Source organism: Lepisma saccharinum, chromosome 7 (assembly GCF_977018435.1).
Source record: "Lepisma saccharinum chromosome 7, izLepSacc3.1, whole genome shotgun sequence".
Taxonomy (NCBI): Eukaryota; Metazoa; Arthropoda; class Insecta; order Zygentoma; family Lepismatidae; genus Lepisma; species Lepisma saccharinum.
The window spans coordinates 7,685,120-7,707,843 of NC_139235.1; the positions used below are offsets into that span (position 1 = coordinate 7,685,120).

General features: G+C 41.7%; 1 protein-coding gene across 1 annotated transcript in view; it reads left to right on the forward strand.

The window, feature by feature from the left end:
* The window catches only part of LOC145989702 (iris-like), a 60,459-nt gene that overhangs the window by 2,951 nt on the left and 34,784 nt on the right, over positions 1 to 22,724 (forward strand). The window contains exons 2-4 of the mRNA XM_083124939.1: positions 1,016 to 1,125; positions 2,549 to 2,728; positions 3,047 to 3,257. Of these exons, the coding sequence (XP_082981065.1) occupies positions 1,016 to 1,125; positions 2,549 to 2,728; positions 3,047 to 3,257 (501 nt within the window). The remainder of the gene's footprint in view (positions 1 to 1,015; positions 1,126 to 2,548; positions 2,729 to 3,046; positions 3,258 to 22,724) is intronic.

The window sequence follows — 22,724 nt, forward strand, 5'->3', positions numbered from 1 at the left end:
CGGCTACTGAAGTCGGCAGTTAGAATGAGCATAAGTTGAGAAAACGCTGGACAATGGATAATGTCAAATTAACATTGCACGCTGATAAGAAAGAATTGTCATCATCATTTAGAGAATAGGGTATTTTCTATTCAAAATACACTAATAGATAATCCTCTCAGAGTGGTTCACGCTAGATCTGTTAGCGATTTGAACTGCTCGCAATCAAGATGGCGCCACTTGTACCTTATGGTTGGGAACCATGGGTAGGACATGTTGTACCACATATTAAACATATTGTTACTAAAACATCGTGTTCCAAGCCTTTCGATGCACCTTAAAACATTATTTTTTTTGTAATACGATATATACAAGGTGTTCATAAAGTCCCGGTACCACTACAAAAAACATAGCTCGGAAACTACATGCAATGCTGTTGATTGCAAAATCAACTACAACTCTCCACGTTTTAATGCCAACCATAATTTTTCAACAAGATTGGGAACCTCTTCATTAGAATGTTCGACGTCTTCTGGATAGGCATTTCCCTGGCAGGTGGATAGGTCGTGATGGACCTATTCCCTGGCCACCGCGCTCTCCTGATATCACACAATTGGATTTCTTCTTCTGGGGGTATGTCAAAGATTGTGTTTACCGCACTCCTGTTCCAGATGTTGCTACTCTTCGAAGAAGAATAACGGAGAGTATCCTAACTGTTACTGGTGATATGCTAGGGCGTGTATGGGCAGAAGTGGATTACCGCCTTCATGTTCTGAGAGCAACTAGAGGGGCGCACATTGAGGTGTAAGGCATATAAACATGGAGAGTTGTAGCTCATTTTGCAATCAACAGCATTGTTCTATTGAATGTAGTTTCCAGACTATGTTTTTGTAATGGTACCGGGACTTTATGAACACCCTGTATATATATATATATATATAAATGTAATATAATAAAAAGGTAGTTGTGGATATGTTCTGCTCACTCTGTATAGGTTGCTTTCTCAAAAATCAATTTCATATCATGTATCTTTTAGGCCTTCGTCTGGTCAGTGTAGCCATAGTACTGATCATAGCAGAAGTAGCAGGACAGAATTCCACCTCTTCATCCAACGCTAACACGAAGTTTGCATTCTCATTGTATAAGGTAAGTTAGACCACGTTACTTCCACTAACAGAGAGCCACGTTCTTCCAGATACTAAAAATCCCATTACTAGAATCTGGTAAGTCTGTTCCCTTCACTCCACGTTATACAGGGTGATTCTTATAGAACCGGCCCGACAAAATGAGCTGTAATATAAAATATACCATAGGCCCTATAGTTTTTAATGTAATTTATGCCTGACGTACCTTGGTTAGTGTGCCTTCGACTGTGATCAGTGCATGTGAAGAAACTTGAAAGAGTCCGCCGTTTTCAAGGAGGCACGCCTCACCCGCGTTTGGACATTCACCGTGACTCGCCGCAGTGTTGGGGCCTCTCCGTAGTGGTAACGTCGTCGCCTTGTAATCAAGGGGTCCCGGGTTCGATACCCGGTGGAGGCACATGGCACAGTGGTTCGGATCCCACTTTAAACTGTAGGTCCAGTCACGATTAGCCTTCCTGTGAATAAAGTGGACTTAAAACAACAAATCAATCAATCAATCGCCGCAGTGTTTCTCCAATGAAGTTCCTGATTACAGCCGAAATGTTGTCCTGTAAAGCTTGTAGCGTACGTAGGGTTTAAAGCAGATGGTGTATGCAAACAAACCGCGTACGTTACAAGCTTCCAACATTTCGGCTGAAATCAGGAACATCACCGGAGAATCACGGCGAATGTGCCTCCTTGAAAACGGAGGACACTTTCAAGTTTCAACACATGCTCTGATCACAATCAACGGCACACTATCCAAGGTACATCATGCATAAATTACGTTAAAAACTATAGGGCTATGGCCGGTTCCATAAGAATCACCCTGTATTATTTTTATATCTGTAGTAGTTACGGAGCAATCAACAGATAGTTCGATCCTCAACATATTCAGACATTAACATCTAACCTACAAACAACGCAAGAACGACAAATAAAAATAAAGATTCTTAAAGCCTCAGATCTCATAATATCTTTAAATTAACGAATTGAATAGTCATTTGAGTCTTAAAACTTCAATCTCACTAATCTCTTCAAATGATGAAGAGACCCTTGAATGAAAGGTGAACAGAAGATAGGGGACCAAACCGTACCTAACTTTCTATCAACAAAACATCAAATCATATGTTCGTTGCTTTATTCGTCTCTGGAATATCGAAGGTTCGCCAAATAACTCACAAACAGGTGGATACTCTGAGCAAGGTTCTTTATATTTCATTATGTTTCAGTATGTCAGGTTTTATGTTTACATCTCAAGTAATTTCTGAGTAATACATATGTATCGATCGGTTTCGATTGTTCACTTACCAATTGACTGATCATTACAACCCAGAAGTGTCCATGGCTGTACATTTGACTACATTTTAGTACACTGTGTCTTGCCTCTTGCAATTGTGATCTAGTTCTTGCACATAATGACGGTGGTTCTTTATTCCATTTAGCTTGTGAGCCAGACAACAGGGAATGTGTTCGTGTCGCCCCTGAGCGCTCAAATCATCCTGGGCCTGGCTCACGCTGGGGCGAGAGGGGAAACAGCGAGGCAGATTGCTGACGCCATCTTGCTTCCTGACGACAGGGACTTCATCAAGAATGAATTTTCGGGGCTCTTACAGAGTATACAGGTAAGAAACGGGAGAAACTTCTTCCCTTGTACACCTCTATCCTAAAATACTTACTTCCCGTTACGTGTGTTGCCTAACAATCCGGCGATAGCAGAGTTTCCTATTGAAAAGTTGCTATTGAAGCTCGGACATCGCCGTAGAGTTAGGCAACACGCATAACGCATTGCAAGGAAGCCAGGACTTCAGGATATAGATTGCCGGTGAGTGGAAGCTAAAATAGTGTCAGCCGCCTGATTCTTTGTCTCCTTTGTATAGATACTTTCAGTGATTAATCTCGTTGCGATTAAATCCATTATTTTCTCTTTATTGTTATTGTAGGAACAGGAAGGATACCTGCTGGACATCGCCAACAATTTCTACGTCCGACAAGACTTCCCTGTGGAGGAAGATTTTCGTCTGTCTGCACAAACATCCTTTCTTGCAGATACAGAGGAAGTGGATTTCTCAGAAAGCGAATCGGCGAGGCAGATGATTAACTCGTGGGTTGAATCCAAAACGAAAGGGAAAATCAAGAATTTCCTCTCTCCTGGTAAGTGAAAAGGTATTTTATTATCATCATAATGATTTTTTGAATGCTGAATTCGTAAATGACATTAACTATTGTTGATTGGCTATTGCTTGTTTTCATATTATGCAATAGAATAAAACTGAAACCGCAAATGTTGCATAAATTATCCTATTTGTCCTTTTTTGCTCACAATGAAAACCCCTGCCGAGGAACTCTCAACTCTCAAGAAGTTCTTTGTCACACACGTTTGAGAGTTCCTCGGCAGGGGTTTTCACTGTGAGCATGAACAGCCCAACATGATACAGTACTGACGTTACACTTTCATTGCCATAAAAATCCTTCAGTCTCTGATGAATGTCAAACGGGGGACACATTTTCTGCAGTTAGAAACTCGGTCACCACACGCAGTTTCAGTTGCACCGACATAGTATGGTTACATGCTGCCATTTTCCTCGCTCTAGTTCAGCAACCCCTGGTGATAGAAATTTGAAACTTAGAATAGAGAAGGGGGAATGTCTGAAGAGTACAATGGCATGATTGCTCAAAATGCAAAATGTCTTTCGACCATCACAAAAAAAATAAGAGGCATTACTTTTCAGCACGCCCTCGTAATGTAAATTTTGCATTGCAAGTGTTTTTATTGTTTCTCGCAAATGTTATCACATTTCGCACGTACTGTCTGAAAAATAGCTAAAATATTAAATTTTCTATGCGAGTTTAATGTCTGGCAAAATTAGTATTTATGAATATTGTACTCATAATTAATTTACATAGTGATATAGTCTGCCACAGGAGTTTTTGGAGAAATGCCGCGCATAACGGTAGAGACAGGGAGAAAGCGAGTGGGCGGAGCAAAGCAGTGCGCGCTGTTGCAAACGGCTGGTAGCTGCAGTCGCGTTATTCCTTCCTTGCACTCAATTCCACTCTCGCGCGTTCATTGGTCGAACCCTCTGGAGTCAGTACTTGCCCAGAGGACTTGTTTTAGTTCGCTTGTTTCACAGACTCTTGGGTCAGACTATAGATGCATTGTAGGTTGTTATTTCAGGATTATTTTCCCCTAACAAATTTCCAACAATACACTTTATACTCCAAGATCCCCCCCCCCAAATCCTATCTACGCCCCTGCCTGCATTGATTGATTTGGTTTATTTTACTTCGCTTTTTGTGCCACTTTTGGCTAATTTGCGAAGATGGGGATGAGTGATGATGTGATGAAATTGAAACATCCATGCCCAGGCCGGGATTCGAACCTAGGAGGGTATTTACAAACCTTATAGTGCTGCAGAAGCTCCATCGATATGTGGCTTCTGATTGGCTGTCATTCTCCTATAATGTAGTAATCACTTCATGTAATTATGTTACAAGCGCATTCAGAGGTATCAACATTATTATTTTCGATGGCCTCATATTGATTTTTATCACTTGAAACGATTCAAAGAAAATTAATAGTTTTTTTTCATTCAATGTTTCTTAGCATAATTTCGACAATTTGATTAGAAATTTTATTCCTAAATAATCAAGAGTCTGATCTTTCCATACTTATCCTGTAAACAGTCAAACAAGGAATGACGGACAGTAGACCCAAATAGAGAGTTCACCAACCGAAAGTGGGGCTCGGTGGGGCTCGCCTTAATGGTTTGCTCTTGTAAGGCACAAGCCCCATTTTCTCGCAGTGTTGCCAACACCTTACTCGAAAAAGTCACCAAGGTTTTTATCTTGGTCTAACCTAACCTAAAGCAAGGAGCTGGCAACCTTGCTTGAGGCTTGCCTTACAGTGCATAAAGCAATTTTTGCCAACCTACTGGTACTTTTGCCATAGCCTTTTACAAAAAAGAGAGAGGAGAGAGAGAGGGGGAAGAGTTAAACAACCGACAGTGTTGCCAACACCTACCTACAGCCTTTTTTTTCTTCCTACTTAGCAAAAGCTACTACCTTTTTTGAGGCTTAGCCAATTTATATACTGGCGTAACATACACTGGGCAAGGAAAGCCGGCAACAAACACACACTGCCGTAAAAGAGAGAGAGATGGATGGATGGATGGCAACACAGTATGTGTGTGCGTGTGTGTGTATAATATGTAGCATTATTAACTAGAGAGTGTTGGCAAACCACCTGCAACTAAAAAAAAGAGATATGCCAACGTTGCTGTAAGATGAAGAGAGAGAGAGATTTAAAAGACCTATAGCTGGCAACAGTGGTGAGCGAATGCACCTTATCGTAAATTTTTTCCAAGTCTCCGGGGGCCAATGTTTATATATATCGTGACCTTTGTAAACCTCTCTCGGGGGAACGATGTGCCACACACGCGCACGCGCGTGCCTCTTATTATTTCCGTATTGTGACGCAAACAAACAAATAATAATTGTTGTTTTTTAGGATTCCTGGTCCCTATAACCTCGCCAGGGTGCGTGGTGCCCAACCAAAAAAAAGTAAAAGGTTTTCTAACGGCTGCGGTTCTAGATAACCACACCTCTGTAGAGTTTCGCGTGTTTTTTTTTTCTCAAACTTCCATGAAACTCTACAGAGGACCTCCGTAATGCATGCAACGTGTACTAACGACTCTAGTGTTATTTTGATGTTGTAATATTTTTGGATATAGAGTTTTATTGTGAGATATAGATAAAAATAATTATGTTTATTATAATATTTTCTTGATGAAGATGGAGAATGTATGTGTGTGTGTTACAAATAAAATTGCATGCTTTTTTTTTCTAGTGTGTGTGTATGTGTTTTTGATGTTTCGACAGCATCTGAAACGATAAAAAAAAGAATTTTATTGTTAATTTTTTTGTGTAAAAACAACAACAAATTTTTTTGTGCAAATTTTCTGATTTGTCTCTCGTGCTATAGTGCAAAAAAAGATATTGTAACTGATAACTAATGAAATTGACATTTGTAACTGATCTGAACTAGTGAAATTCGTATTGTGCCATTGTAACTGATTGTGCTAGTACAAAAAATTTCTTATTTGTGCAAGAAAAGATGTTAAACATGTTAAAACTGTTCCGTCACCCTCTCGTTCTTCACGTCGTGGACGAAGGACTTCTCTGCAATCAGGATGACGCTGCATAGAGTATCGGCAGGCAGCGCGTCGTGGAACTCGCAGACGACCTTGATGTTGGTGCGATCGTTGACCACCACCTGCTTTCTCTTAGATGTGTTGATGACGAACATCGGCCTGCGGATTTTGAATTCGCTGGGCGTGTAGTACATGTCCATGCTTCCCTCGGTCACGCGTTTGAAAGAGGTGTAAGCTTCGTAAAGTTTGAGGTAATCGTCTTTTGTCATGTCGAGGTTGTAATTCTCGCGCGGGAACACTTCGTTGCGTCCATTCTTGAGATAAACGTTCTTGATTTTGCAGTCGTCGAATTTGCTGGAATCTTTTTCCTGATTCTTATCGCGCCCGGTCTGAAAGAGCACTACGACGAAATCTGGCATGTCGAACTGTATGTTGTTGAACTGCGTCGTCACGTCGAATTCCATGTGACTTCCCAACGCCATCTTCTGCACGCACTGGTAACCGTGAAAGTGAATCGGTACCTGCGGACTCTTCAAGATCTCCGCTTTGTACTTGAGGGCGTAGTTCGTTTCGTATTCCACGATCGGCATTCTCAACTCCATGCTCCGGATGACGCACTTGGCTGCTTCGGGTAATGTGTTGGCTATCGGCGTGCCGTCGGCGTTCAAGTTGGTGTATCGCATCAGTGCGTCGTTGTCGTTGGCCGCTCTTCGAAACGTGACCCTCAGTCCTCCCTTCCACATGATCTCCTTGTAGTCCGAGAAGAATCCCGGCAGCAGACGCATGGGAAAGAGCGCCGTGTGACTTCTCGTCGATATTTTGGTCCCCGCTTCGAATCCTCCCGCTTGATAGTATGCTGCGTCCGTTTTGGATAATTTCAATGTTCCCACTGCCGTCGATGTGATGCCTGGATAGTCTATTCTGTCTATGACGGTGTTGTGTTTCCTCACCTCCACCTGCGAGAACAGGTGAGGCACGAAGTTGTCCACGAGTATCAAATTTGCATTGGGCGGAAACGCGTCTCCGCTTTCCTTCTTCACCACGTCGAATTGAAGGTAGAGGTCCGCTCTGTGAGGATGAACGAACCCATCGCCTACGTCCACGTCGTATTCGATCTCCCTGTTCGCTTCGTTGAGATTGGCGAACGTGCGACGGTTGGGAGGGAAAGATTGCAATTCGTAACTTTCGATTTGCTCCATTTTCACTATGCGTGTTATTTATTATACGTTGATCTCCACGATGGCCGTCGTCGTGGCACCTGCGAAATCCACCACGTCTCCTTTCTCGTTTGTGACCACCAACTCTATGTCGTCTATGCGGTTGCGACATACTGGAAAATAGATCGGCGAAGAGGGCGTGTAGATGATCGGTTCCATGAACTCGGAACTTGGTTTGAACGTGGCTATGATTCCCGTCTGCTTGTGACTTCCCAGCAACCCGTCCGAGGATTTCGTGATCATGCCTTCGGCCACGTTGCAGTGTACGTTCAGAGTCTCGATGGCTAGAAATTTAGGAATGTTGGTTGCTACGTGCTTGATGCCAGCTTCGAGTTTTGTGTCGTTCTCGAAACCTAAAAGTTCTCCCATGGTGCCCAGGTCCACGGTCTCCGTTGCGGACACGATTTCCACTCTGTGCGTGACCGAATTTTGAGAAAGGTACGTGCCTTTGGGTAACTGAGCTAGCAAAGTAGAAAGATTGTATTGGCCTGGCGTGACGACGATATGCTCGCTTCCGACGCTAATTTTGTTGTTGTGCTGCGTGACGTTAGGTATGAGGTACATGCTGTAGAATGCACGCAGAGCTACGGATTTAGGATAGACGATGTCGTCGTGCAGCGTGAGTTTCAAGATCGAAGATTCGCTCGTGAGATGGAACACGCCCATTGTCGTGATGCTCTTTCAGGTTCCACAATGCTTTCTGGAAATCTTCGATCGTAGGGTTATTTATTTTAGAGAGAAACGCGAGAACGGAGAGGCAGAGATGACCGCAGTTCTCGTCTCCGAATTTTTGAATGCGTTCGTCGTTGTAGTATATTGGATTGTTCGTTTTCAGATAATGAACTAAATTTGTAGGTGGAACACCTCCGAAAGAATCGAAAACGAATGCTTTATCATTTTTGTGGTAACATATCCAATGCGTGCCAGGATTTTCTTGACTGTCCAAGTTGACTACTCCACATTCTCTTCTTTTAACGGTTGAAGGTAACGAGTCGGACATGAAAACGCCTCTGAAGTGTTTGATTTGTAACGGTTCGATCAGAGATTTAATGTCTCGGTTGGTGAGTGCTGTTTCTTTTTTTTAAACTTTTTCATCACGCCCTTCCCTTTCTTCTCCATGGCCAGGTTGTGACGTTTCTGTTCTTCCAATTCGGCCTTGTTCTTCTTCGAGTCGATGACGGTTTTCGCGATGGCGGCGCTACCGCCGGCCAAACTTCCAACGGCCCCCAATGCTGCCAGGATGGCCGGGATGCTGAATATGAAACCTCCGATCTTTTGCTGTTTCCGCGAACGCTGCAAACGTCTCAATTGTGGAGTGCTGAGAAGCAATTTCATTCCGTGTCCTTTCGTCAAGCAAGAACGTTTCTTCTCGCGTTGTTTCTTGGTGAGTAACCCATCGAGGGCACCTAGATTTTTTAGATTGGAGTATGGTATCTGGTACACGACACCCTTGGGCTTCATGTTGATGCTCTCTATATATTTTTTTTCACGGTATGTTATTTATATATATATAAATGTTCCGAGATTTTTTTGTTTCCCTCTCGTGTAACTTTTTTTTTTCAAGGTATATTATTTATATATATATATATATATGTTCCGAGTTTTTTTTGTTTCGTGTAATTTTTTTTCAAGGTATGTTATTTATATATATGTATGTTCCGAGATTTTTTTTTCCCTCTCTCGTGTAATTTTTTTTCAAGGGGTGTTATTTTATATATACTCCGCACAGCCGTTACACAAATTCTATTACGTGCTTCGTTTTCTTACCAAGAAGTTCCTTTGTCCCCTTGTACACGATTCGAGTTTTGTTCTCGATTAAGATAGATAGCTTCTGGTCGGATAACATGTTAGCATATCGATCTGGTAAAAATAGACTGTATTGTGCGTTGAGCAACAGACGCACCCTGGGACCATACTGGGTAGAAACAATTGAACCGGAAGTTATCGTGTAAGGTTTGCCGACTTCCAATTCCTGAATTTTTACATACTCTACTGACAAATTTAGCATTTGTTTTAATGCTTGGAGGTCACTCATTTTTTCAGTCGTCATATCGAAGGAGAGAAATTTTCAGTGTGTGTGTTAGAGAAATTTAATTTTTTTTTCACGATGTGTGTTATTTATATATACCGAAGATTATTTTATTTTTCACGATGTGTGTTATTTATATATATATTTTTTTTCACGATTTGTATCGAAGTTTTTTTTTAACAGAGGAAGAAAGTTCGTGCTTCGGAAAACGCGATGATGTGCGTGATGATTTCTTCAGTTTCCTGTTTGGACTTACGCCAATCATCAGTATATCGTCTTCTTCCCTGCCTCGCCTCGTGCAGTTCGTCCATTCTCTTGTTTAATTTTCCCCCTGCAGCCGAAAGAAGAGTGTCGAGATCACCGCACCTCATTCCACTGATCTCCCGAAGATGGTCCTTGATAAGCATTTCACAAGGGATACGAAATTTCGGAGTTGTTCTTGCTACGTGTAAAAGTTTCCCTACATCCTCGCAAGCGTGTTTGAATATTTTACATAGCAGTTCGGGTGGTAAGTCGGTTATACAAGACATGTTGTTGTTATTATTTTTTTTTACTGTATGTTATTTATTTATACACCCCACCCAAATTTTTGTTTCGTGTTCATGGCGATGGTGGTGCCCAGTGCTGCAACTCTTTCTCCCAACGATGCGTCTCTGCTGACGAATCTTTCGAAAGCGGCATGCTCTAACTTTCTGTCTGCTTCGTGACGTGCATCCAGATCCGTCTTCGTGGTGTTGTAGGCGATGTCGTGATCTTTGCATGCGGCGTCCAACGGATTCACACCCTTGTCTCCTCTCTCCAATCTTTTCTCGAGTTTCGTACCCGGTCCACAGTACTGGTAGCCAGGTAAATGCATCTCGAAAGGTAACTTGTTGATGATGTCGTTCACGAGTCCCTTTCCTTCGGCCACGTTCCAGAATCTCGGAGGCAGCGTGTTGATAATTTTAATGAGGTACCCTATGCCCTTGTCGTCGTTCACGATGAAGTTGGAAAGTTTGGCGCTGATCATGTCCACGATGCCAACCTTCTCGTTGTAGAAATTACGACTGCCTGCATTCTCCTCTCCTGCAATAACCAACAACCTGTCTATGAGTTTTCTCACGTCGTCCACCCAAACGAATTCTTTGGGTAACGTGTTGTAGAGTTTGACGCCGCTGCCTGTTTTGACCTGGTTCCATATCGGTTTGATGAGATTCCTGTACTTCTCGCCGCTGCTCGATTTCACCCTATTCTGCGAGGCGTCGTTGTTTTGGTACAAGGCATCCGTCATGATCAAAATTTCCTTGTAACTCTGGTAATCTTCGTCGGTGTAATCCTTCGGCTGCTTTTTGGCAACGAGTTCCCACAGTCCCACCGTACCCGGATACCTGTTCCAGCTATCCTTATCGCCTAAATTGACTTTAATGTCGTTGCCTTCGAAGGTCACCTTCGATTTCCCAATCTTCCACACCACACCCTCGTTGGTTTCCATGCTCGGATACAAGTAGTGGAATCAACCCGGTTCAGAAACCGAAAATGAGGCTCGGTGAGGCTCGCCTTAATGGATTTCTCTCGTAAGGCATGAGCCTCATTTTCTCGCAGTGTTGCCAACACCTTACTCGAAAAAATCACCGAGGTTTTTTGGGTCTAACCTAACCTAAAGCAAGGAGCTGGCAACACTGCTTGAGGCTTGCCTTGCAGCGTTGCCAACATCTTACTCGAAAAAATCACCAAGGTTTTTATTCTGGTCTAACCTAGCCTAAAGCAAGGAGCTGGCAATACTGCTTGAGGCTTGTCTTGCAGTATTGCCAACATCTTACTCGAAAAGTCACCAAGGTTTTTATTTTGGTCTAACCTAACCTAAAGCAAGGAGCTGACAACACTGCTTGAGGTCTGCCTTACAGTGCATAAAGCAATTTGCCAACCTACTGGTACTTTTGCCATAGCTTTTTACAAAAAAAAGAGAGAGGAATAAAAGAGAGAGGGAAGAGTTAAACAACCGACAGTATTACCAACACCTACCTACAGCTTTTTTTTCTTACTTGGCAAGGGCTATCTTGCTTGAGGCTTAACTAATTTATATACTGACGTAACATACACACACTGGGCAAGAAGAGCCGGCAACAAATATATACTGCCGTAAAAGAGAGAGAGGGATGGATGGATGGATGGCAACACAGTATGTGTGTGCGTGTGTGTATAATATGTAGTATTATTAACTAGATTGTGTTGGCAACCCACCTACAACTAAAAAAGATAGAGATACCAATATTGCTGTAAGATGAAGAGAGAGAGACCTAGAGCTGACAACAGTGGTGAGCGAATACGCATTATTTCCAAGTCCCGGGCGCCAATGTATATCGTGACTTTTGCAAACCTCTCTCGCGGGAACAATGTGCTGCACATGCACACACACGTACGTACTTCTCTTTATTTCTGTATTGTGACGCAAACACATCTAGAAAAACTGCAATTTTGTTCCCTCTCCTCTCTGCGTGTGCTATCAATGTTGACGCAATGGCACAAATTCAACAATACATAGGCCTTGGGACAATGGGAGTTAACTTCCTGCCCTACTGACGTATACAATACACATGATGCTATCTGTACAGCAGGTTGTTAACAAATTCAACAATATGTAGTTCTTGGGGCCACTGCTACCTATGCTGCTAACTGATGTCACTATTTCTCAACAATTGCCAGAGCTGATATTATCCCTATTTCAAATGTAGCTCTTATGCTATCTTGTTTTTTGACCTACTTTTGAAATGACTTACGATATTTTCCTATAAGGCAGCTGTCTCCTCTTACTGTAAGCTCCCTCAGTGTAATCTACTACGATCTTGTGCTCTCTGCGTAATCTGTTTTTATGGGACTAAACTAACCTACAATGAGAGAAAAGTGGATAGAAAGAAGCTCTGGTATTATTTTTTAGCTATTTTTTACCTCCTGCAATTTTTGCTCTTATGCTAACCTCGTTTTTTGACCTACTTTTGAAACGACTTACGATATTTTCCTATAAGGCTGTCTCCTCTTATGGTAAGGCAGCGATCGTCTCCCTCACTGTAATCTACTTCGACCTAATAGGCTTCTGCTCTTAGTGTAATCTGCTACGAGCTAATACGATGTTTTTTAAAACTCATGTGTGATCTTCTACAATGTGCCCCTACTGCTACGACCTAATGCGATTTCTCCTATGATGTTTTGGGTCCCTGCTACGATGTTTTTCTGTAAAAATTGCTCCTCATGATCCTAAATTGTATTGTAGTGGTATTTGAAATCAACTGTGGTGTGTGAAGGGGGAAAAAATCTTCGTGTTCAGTGACCTACTTTTGAAATGACTTACGATATTTTCCTATAAGGCTGTCTTTTTTTACAATGTTTTCGTGTAAGGCAGAGATCATCTGTCAATGGGCCCTCAGTATAATCTACTACAACCTAATACTAATTTTCTCTCCACGTTCCACGCCTTATTTATTGTGCTGACGATGTTTCACAGCGCAGAAAAAAAGCTGGTACGAGTAAATGTATTTTTCTGTTTCAATGTCATCAAGTGGGGTTCAGTGTTGCCAACCTACCCCAAGAAAATTTCATTTTTACAGGCGAAGCTATCCTACAATTAGGAGTTGGCAATACTGACTAGTTGCTTCACAAACCTCTTGTTTTTTAAACATGTGATATTTCACAGGCGAGGCTAACCTACAAGTTACAAGTTGATGGCATAATTTTCTATAAGATGATAAGTATGCAATAAGATGAAGAAGATGCTAACTGGCAATAGCGTTGTCAATGTTTCCAGCTCTCTACCCCCCTCTCACCGGGCCTCCCCCCCCCTATGGCGCAGTGGTAGCCTTGTATTCAAGGGTTCGATACTCGCACAAGTGGTTTTTGAAACTGTAGGTCCAGCCCCGATTAGTCTTACTTACAGGGGGCTCTTGTAACGCCACGGGGGCGAAAAAAACATGCATACTTCTGTTTTTTTCCACATGTATGTATGTATGTAATGCGATTTGTGTGGGGGCCAAAATTTTGAACTTACGGCTTAATTAATCTACATGAATGCTTAATGTTTGATTTTTTTTATTTCTAGTTCGACATGAGATACACACAATTTTTATTTTTTTTGAAGTACAGTTAATATTACCTAGTTTGGGTTAAGCTGTAACATACAACTAGCGATCGACACGACCACCTAACACACAGACAGAGAGAGTGTGAGCAAATTCAAAGTGTGATCTATCGTGAACTAAACTAACCTCACTCACCCACCCACATATAGTCTTACAGGTAACTCAAAAAGCAGAAAGTAGTACATAGCATGACAGGTCGATCTATTGTAAACTAAACTAACCTCACTCGCCCACTCACATATAGCCTTACAGGTGACTCAAAGGCAGAAAGGCAGCTATATTATTTGTAAGGGCCAACACACAAGATCTATTGCAAACTAAATTAACCTACGACATAAGCCATGGACACATCTTCCAGATAGGGTATAAGCAACTCACTTCTTGCAATTGTATAACGGGGAAAATTAACCTACAGCTGGCAACACTGTTTGAGTTGCTTTCGACGAGCCAAACTTATATTTTGCAAATAGGCTAAAGCTAATCTTCTACAGCTAGAAGCTTGAAACATATACCCTCGCAGATTATGCCAACTTACCTCATGTAAAAATATTACCTAGTACGGTTAAGCTGTGACATACAACTAACGATCGACACGACCACCTGACACACATACGGAGAGAGTGAGACAGCTTATACGCAATATATTCCTACACATGTACTGGGTTTAAAAGGTAACTTGCAACAACTATTTCACTCACCCCCTATCAAAATCTCCTAACCTCATGTTTTTGATACTTGCTGCCAGAACATGGTGGTTTTAGACTGTAAATTCAACCCGATTATTCTATTTGTGCATGATGCCTGCATTTGGAATATTTTATTCTTGGCATACGGTATTTTGTGTGTTCCAGTAATTTTGCGCTCGATTCACGGAAGCTATGACGTGTATTTCCTGTTTCGCGAACATGCGAGAATCTTTCACAATAGATAATATATTGCAAGAGCGAGTTGTTTGTGTATATAAATCTAGTTTTGGAAATGGACATGAATATAATGTCAAAAATAATTGCATAACTTAAAAACATTGATATTTATTGCACTAGCAAAGGTAAATGTGGAATGCCCTGCCCCCTCAGCTGTTAGGTTAAACACCATAAAAATTTCATTACTGATAGCAAGCATTCTCATATCGACAAAACAGATCTAGTAATGAGCTGTCTTGCAAGTCTCCCGAGTGAAGGAATATGATGCCACTATAAACTGTAAACAAGATATGCAGTCCCTCGCATGAGATGTACGAGGCTTATGAACCTCGACCTATAGAGTTGTACAATGGATGTTTTTTTTTTTAAGCATAGCGGTGTGTTTTTGCTTATTTCAATGTCATCGAGCGGGCATGTAAAGAAGGGGAGAGAAAAAAAAGAGGAGGAGGGGTTATAACGGATAATTCATATTTCGATTTCAATACTTTTGCTAGTCACGATTCACCTGCTGTCTAGAAGGACACTGGACGATGGCTAAAAGCGAGTGAAGGAGAGAAATGTTATTTTTTTGATTGTGTGTGATGAAATAGTTTTAGATAATAATAGTAGGCTAATAGAATTGTAGAAAACGGCTGTATCGTGATGCGAGGCTGAAAGCAATTTCGAAAGCAGTCTCGGGCATCTTCGCGTTCAGCCAACAAGGAAAATGCACATGGAGGGCGCAACGGTATTGTCCATGGATGTTTTTTCTGAATAAACATACATATCAGTTTTTTGCAGTCTCCAGATGGGACCGGAGCTTTTGTTTTGGTTGGACAAGGGGGTTCAGATAAATGCATGGACATCAAAATAAAAGAAAAAAAATTTACTCCACCGCTCACATGTATTGAGTCTTCCAATAACACACCTCGCGGGGCGTACCTACATGTATGCAAAATATAGTTAATGTCTTATTTCTCGAACCTGTGGTCTGTAGATTTGCTTTTGTTGGCAACAGAAACAGAAAGAAATGGCACCATGTTATTGTATACTGATATGAGTGTACTGTAATCATAACAATTTTTCTAGTTAAAAATCTATGTCGAAAAGCAATGTTGGGTGACTTGTCTGTGTTGGGTCTTATTAACAACTTCACAGCTGTACCTGCACAACTCATCGACTACAAGGCAACAATGTTAGGAAATGTGTGCATGGCTCCGAGAATACAATTTAAAATCACTAATGTGGCATGAACCCCCTCCACTTGTGTGTATTTGAATATGCGAAAATTAGACACTTTGAATAATCGAGGAGAACAATCACAAAAACAGCTTGCACCGGTATGACGTGTTCAAACTTCAGACGATTTTTGTTAATCTACAAAAGCCAAGTGCGAACGGAGATCACTACGAAAATTGGGAAAAAAGAAAGAAGCGAGGCTATTTCGGCTAATGGTAACGATGAGGATGAATAATGGTTGTTTTTGATAAAATTGACGAAGTCAATATGCCTAGCCTAAAATAAAATTCAACAATTAAGGTTAAACATTTGCCACTCTGAAATGGCGACGGCTATCATCATAACATTACTTGTTTCTGACCTGTCCATATTGACCCTCTCTCTACCCCTCCATAAATTCGATTCGAAAGGCACAATCATTCCAGTTCTTGAATAAGACTCGCATATGCCCTCAGAAAAAAAAAACAAGAGAAGAAATAAATAAATCAAGTCATGTATATTCTTCATCCCCCAACTTTCTTCCCACAACACCGCACGAAGCCTCGAGTTTCGGATATTGTTGTTGTGCGACAGGATAGGATAGATGAACCGTATGTTTACCGAGGACCAGACGTAATCAAATATTTTTTTTTTTTGAAAAGATAGTTGAAGAGGTTGAGACCATTGGCAGTCTCTTATGTGAATCGAAACCAAATGTTCTTATTATCCAGCGATGAACTTCAATCTCACAATAACATTGAAACGTGTCCGGTGTGCGATCAAAGGTTTCACCGACGAGAACCGGAAAGTAATTTCATCATAATTATTTCACCGGAAACTACATCGGTGGAATCTGTAACATAATGTATTCATGTATGTGTTTGACAATCATATATCACTTACTAGAACAATTTTCATATTGTTTTCACTACGTGAGATGATATTTTATTTATATTTACGATAAAATAGAGGTTTGGGTGTAATAACAGTTTTTATTAATTAATTTAGAGATGCATTTTTTATTTGTTGAGTTAATGATTAGGTTAATTCGTTATTTCTCGCGAAAAAAAGAGGGAACCACAGCTGAAAGAAAATACACAACTTGTATTATTGAGGTCAAGAGTTTGTTTTAACATCACTTTTTGCACACATAGGCTAATCACGACTCGGGATACGTTTAAAATGGAATCTGAAACATTGATTATGCGACCTGACTGGAACTCGGAATAGGACACACTGATTACAAGACGTCGATATATTACCACTTGGTAAGAAATTGTAGTGTTTCAATTCACACACACACACTCACAATTTAAAACAACTAAACTGATCGCAGGCCCAACTGGTGGCTGGCATACACAACTATCCATCCACCGGTCGTCTTCTGGGGCGTGTGTCTCGATGAGTGTCAACAACCTCCATTGTGAAGTAAAATCTGTAGGGGTAACATCACTCTCCAATTACAATGTTGGCAAACTTTCCAACTTCATCGTGAACGACGACAAAGGTATCGGCTACCTGATCAAAATTATCAACATGCTGCCTCCGAGATTCTGGAACGTTGCCGAAGGAAAGGGGCTCGTGAACGACATCATCAACAAGTTATTTTTCGAGATGCATTTACTTGGCTACCAATACTGCGGACCGGGTACCAAACTCGAGAAAAGATTGGAGAGAGGAGACAAGGGTGTGAATCTGTTGGACGCGGCATGCAAAGATTACGATATTGCTTACAACACGCACACGAATTTGGATGCACGTCACGAAGCAGACAAGAAATTGGAGCATGCCGCTTTCAGGAGGGTCATGAGCAGAGACGCTTCTTTGCGAGAAAAAGTTGCAGCATTGGGCACCACCATCGCCATGAACACGAAACAAAAATTTGGATGGGGAATCCTACCTAGAGTTATCTTTAACTGGCAACGAGGTGATCTTGGTCAGCACGACGAACCCTCAGCCGTTATAGAAGATATCTGAAACCAGCTTACACCAGTCATTCATAGCTCCCCCAATTTTCTCACGATGGTGGGTTGCTACCGGCCCTATACGTAGGCCGAATAAATTCCGACCAGAGCCGGATTCGAACCTATGCCGTCTCGCAGCGAACAATCTCAAGACGAGTGAACGCCGTAACTCGCTCAGCTACGGAGGACGACTCTCTCTCTCTCTCTCTCTACTCTTTCTCTAATTTTCATCATCATTGTTAAAATTAATCCAAGAGAAAATATATATTTTGTGTTGACAAGATTGGCCCTTACAAATAATATAGCTGCCTTTCTGCCTTTGAGTCACCTGTAAGGCTATATGTGAGTGGGCGAGTGAGGTTAGTTTAGTTTACAATAGATCGACCTGTCATGCTATGTACTACTTTCTGCTTTTTGAGTTACCTGTAAGACTATATGTAGGTGGGTGAGTGAGGTTAGTTTAGTTCACGATAGATCACACTTTGAATTTGCTCACACTCTCTCTGTCTGTGTGTTAGGTGGTCGTGTCGATCGCTAGTTGTATGTTACAGCTTAACCCGAACTAGGTAATATTAACTGTACTTCAAAAAAATAAAAATTGTGTGTATCTCATGTCGAACTAGAAATAAAAAAAATCAAACATTAAGCATTCATGTAGATTAATTAAGCCGTAAGTTCAAAATTTTGGCCCCCACACAAATCGCATTACATACATACATACATACATGTGGAAAAACAGAAGTATGCATGTTTTTTTCGCCCCCGTGGCGTTACAAGAGCCCCCTGTAAGTAAAACTAATCGGGGCTGGACCTACAGTTTCAAGAACCACCTGTGCGAGTATCGAACCCTTGAATACAAGGTTACCACTGCGCCATAGGGGAGGAGGCCCGGTGAGAGGGGGTAGAGAGCTGGAAACATTGACACCGCTATTGCCAGTTAGCATCTTCTTCATCTTATTGCATACTTATCATCTTATAGAAAATTACGCCATCAACTTGTAACTTGTAGGTTAGCCTCGCCTGTGAAATATCACATGTTTAAAAAACAAGAGGTTTGTGAAGCAACTAGTCAGTATTGCCAACTCCTAATTGTAGGATAGCTTCGCCTGTAAAAATGAAATTTTCTTGGGGTAGGTTGGCAACACTGAACCCCACTTGATGACGTTGAAACAGAAAAATACATTTACTCGTACCAGCTTTTTTCTGCGCTGTGAAACATCGTCAGCACAATAAATAAGGCGTGGAACGTGGAGAGAAAATTAGTATTAGGTTGTAGTAGATTATACTGAGGGCCCATTGACAGACGATCTCTGCCTTACACGAAAACATCGTAAAAAAAACAGCCTTATAGGAAAATATCGTAAGTCATTTCAAAAGTAGGTCACTGAACACGAAGATTTTTTCCCCTTCACACACCACAGTCGATTTCAAATACCACTACAATACAATTTTTGGATCATGAGGAGCAATTTTTACAGAAAAACATCGTAGCAGGGGCCCAAAACATCATAGGAGAGGTCGCATTAGGTCGTAGCAGTAGGGGCACATTGTAGAAGATCACACATGAGTTTTAAAAAACATCGTATTAGCTCGTAGCAGATTACACTAAGAGCAGAAGACTATTAGGTCGAAGTAGATTACAGTGAGGGAGACGATCGCTGCCTTACCATAAGAGGAGACAGCCTTATAGGAAAATATCGTAAGTAGTTTCAAAAGTAGGTCAAAAAACAAGGTTAGCATAAGAGCAAAAATTGCAGGAGGTAAAAAATAGCTAAAAAATAATGCCAGAGCTTCTTTCTATCCACTTTTCTCTCATTGTAGGTTAGTTTAGTCCTATAAAAACAGATTACGCAGAGAGCACAAGATCGTAGTAGATTACACTGAGGGGGCTTACAGTAAGAGGAGACAGCTGCCTTATAGGAAAATATCGTAAGTCATTTCAAAAGTAGGTCAAAAAACAAGGTAGCATAAGAGCTACATTTGAAATAGGGATAATATCAGCTCTGGCAATTGTTGAGAAATAGTGACATCAGTTAGCAGCATAGGTAGCAGTGGCCCCAAGGCCTATGTATTGTTGAATTTGTTAACTTCCTGCTGTACAAATAGCATCATGTGTATTGTATACGTCAGTAGGGCAGGAAGTTAACTCCCATTGTCCCAAGGCCTATGTATTGTTGAATTTGTGCCATTGCGTCAACATTGATAGCACACGCAGAGAGGAGAGGGAACAAAATTGCAGTTTTTCTAGATGTGTTTGCGTCACAATACAGAAATAAAGAGAAGTACGTACGTGTGTGTGCATGTGCAGCACATTGTTCCCGCGAGAGAGGTTTGCAAAAGTCACGATATACATTGGCCCCCCGGGACTTGGAAATAATGCGTATTCGCTCACCACTGTTGGCAGCTCTAGGTCTCTCTCTCTTCATCTTACAGCAATATTAGTATCTCTATTTTTTTTAGTTGTAGGTGGGTTGCCAACACAATCTAGTTAATAATACTACATATTATACATGCACGCACACACATACTGTGTTGCCATCCATCCATCCGTCTCTCTCTTTTACGGCAGTATATATTTGTTGCCGGCTCTCCTTACCCAGTGTATGTATGTTACGTCAGTATATAAATTAGTTAAGCCTCAAGCAAGATAGCCCTTGCCAAGTAAGAAAAAAAAGCTGTAGGTAGGTGTTGGCAACACTGTCGGTTGTTTAACTCTTCCCTCTTTTTCCTCTCTCTTTTTTTTGTAAAAAGCTATGGCAAAAGTACCAGTAGGTTGGCAAATTGCTTTATGCACTGTAAGGCAGACCTCAAGCAGTATTGCCAGCTCCTTGCTTTAGGTTAGGTTAGACCAAAATAAAAACCTTGATGATTTTTCGAGTAAGATGTTGGCAATACTGCAAGACAAGCCTCAAGCAGTATTGCCAGCTCCTTGCTTTAGGCTAGGTTAGACCAGAATAAAAACCTTGGTGATTTTTTCGAGTAAGATGTTGGCAACGCTGCAAGGCAAGCCTCAAGCAGTGTTGCCAGCTCCTTGCTTTAGGTTAGGTTAGACCCAAAAAAAACCCTTGGTGATTTTTTCAAGCAAGAGGCTGGCAACACTGCGAGAAAATGGGGCTCATGCCTTACGAGAGAAATCCATTAAGGCGAGCCCCATCGAGCCCCATTTTCGGTTGGTCAACCGGGTTGATCCTACTACTGATACAATCCGAACACTTCATCCTTGTCGAATTTCCCCGTGCTCAGGTAGTCTCGTGCCAAAGGTCCCAACTCGATTTTATCCGAAGAAGTGCTGCTTATGGCTCGACGTCGTGGTACGTCCCTCAGTTCGAACGGCGTCGAAGGAATGCTCGAAATGGGCGTGGGTACGGTGTAACTTTTAGCTGCAAGTGGTACGAGTTCGTTGATCAAATTTTTATTTTGTTCCGTGACACCTTTAATTTCTTTACCTAGATCGCTGATGGCATCGATCACAGGTTGATCTTGACGTTTCTTCTCTTCGTAGAATCCGCGATTCTCGGATTTCCAACCTTTGAAGCGTTTCGCGAGGTAATCGCGAAGCTTGAGATTTTCGTCTTCGATTTTTCGTTTCGTCATAACGTTATTTATACACGTCGTTTCTCACAACGTTGCAACGTTTAGAAAGTCGTTGATTTTGTTTCTGTATTTTCCGTCGTTGGGTTTTCTTGTCATGTCGATCGTCGCGAATCCGAAATCGTCACTGTTCCAACAGTGGGAGCAGCAGCGTTCCGAAAATTGATTGTAGTTCATGTCTCCGCCTACGTAGTCATCGTACGCGTGCTTGAGGTTGGTGTGATCTTGACGAAACAAACATATGAAATTAGCGTTGTCGCGTACTAACTGTTTTGGAATTTTGGAAAACGTTTGAGCTAGGTAAAAGCAATCCATTCCTTTGTGACGACCTTGCGTGAAAAAGTTGCGAATTTCATTTTGATTTTCCAGGATGACGTCGTCGAACACAACGACTGAATTTTCACGGCAATCGTCGAGTGGAATGATTTCAGATGCGAACGTTGCAATGTCCAGACCATCGTACAGTTTCATCAGTTGCTGGTATTTGGATTGCTCCAAACTTTTCGAGAACACGTACAGGTGCCTGTTCTTCCAATCTAACCAATTCGGTGCGAGGAGAAAATTGTCCACGAGCAGTGTCGTTTTCCCACACCCCGAAGGACCTACGATTAGACAGCGGATGCTGTCGGGAAGCAACCCGCCGTTTTTTTTTTCGTTTGACTTTCCGAATCCGGTAGACGCTTCACCACGTTCCACGTACTCACAAGATCACTTCGTTCGCGTCGATCCAACTCTTTTCCGGAAGTCCCAGCCATTTGACAAACAGTTTGTCACCTTTCCTACGCAATACTTTCTCGATGAGGTACGTGTCAGGATGTTTCGTTTTAGAGAGTTCCTCTTCGTAAAATCTTCCTTTCAAAATCTCGCCGCTACTATCTTTTATTATATACGTGTGTCGGTTTCCGGGTAAAACTCGAATCACCGTAAAAAGTTCCGTGCTCCAATTTTTTGTGAATCCCTTCTCGAAGGTGCGTTTGAATTTGCTGATTCTCACCTGGTCTCCAATTTTGAATTTTGATTTCTTGGTAGTCGTGGGAGTGTACTTTGGACAGTAAACTGTAGAAATTAAACGATGCTCGTCAGATTTCGAAACGTCAGCTGGCTTCATGCCTATCGTTCTGTGTACCGTATCATTATAGGTGTCGACGAGTTCCGGCAGGATGTCGACCCATTTGTAATTTCCCCGAAGCGTGAATCGTTTCCACATGTGTGTTTTCAAGGTTCGATTAAATCTTTCCACGATGCTGGCTTTGATGTGACTGAAGGTCGAATAATGTCGAATGTCATGTTTTTTAATAAACTTTTGGAATACGGCGTTGTAAAATTCTTTACCGTTGTCCGTTTGCAAAAACCGAGGTCGTCTGTTGCTTTCGCGAAAAATTAATTTGAATGCTTCCGTGACGCATGTTCCCGTTTTGGCTTTCAACGGCAGAGCCCA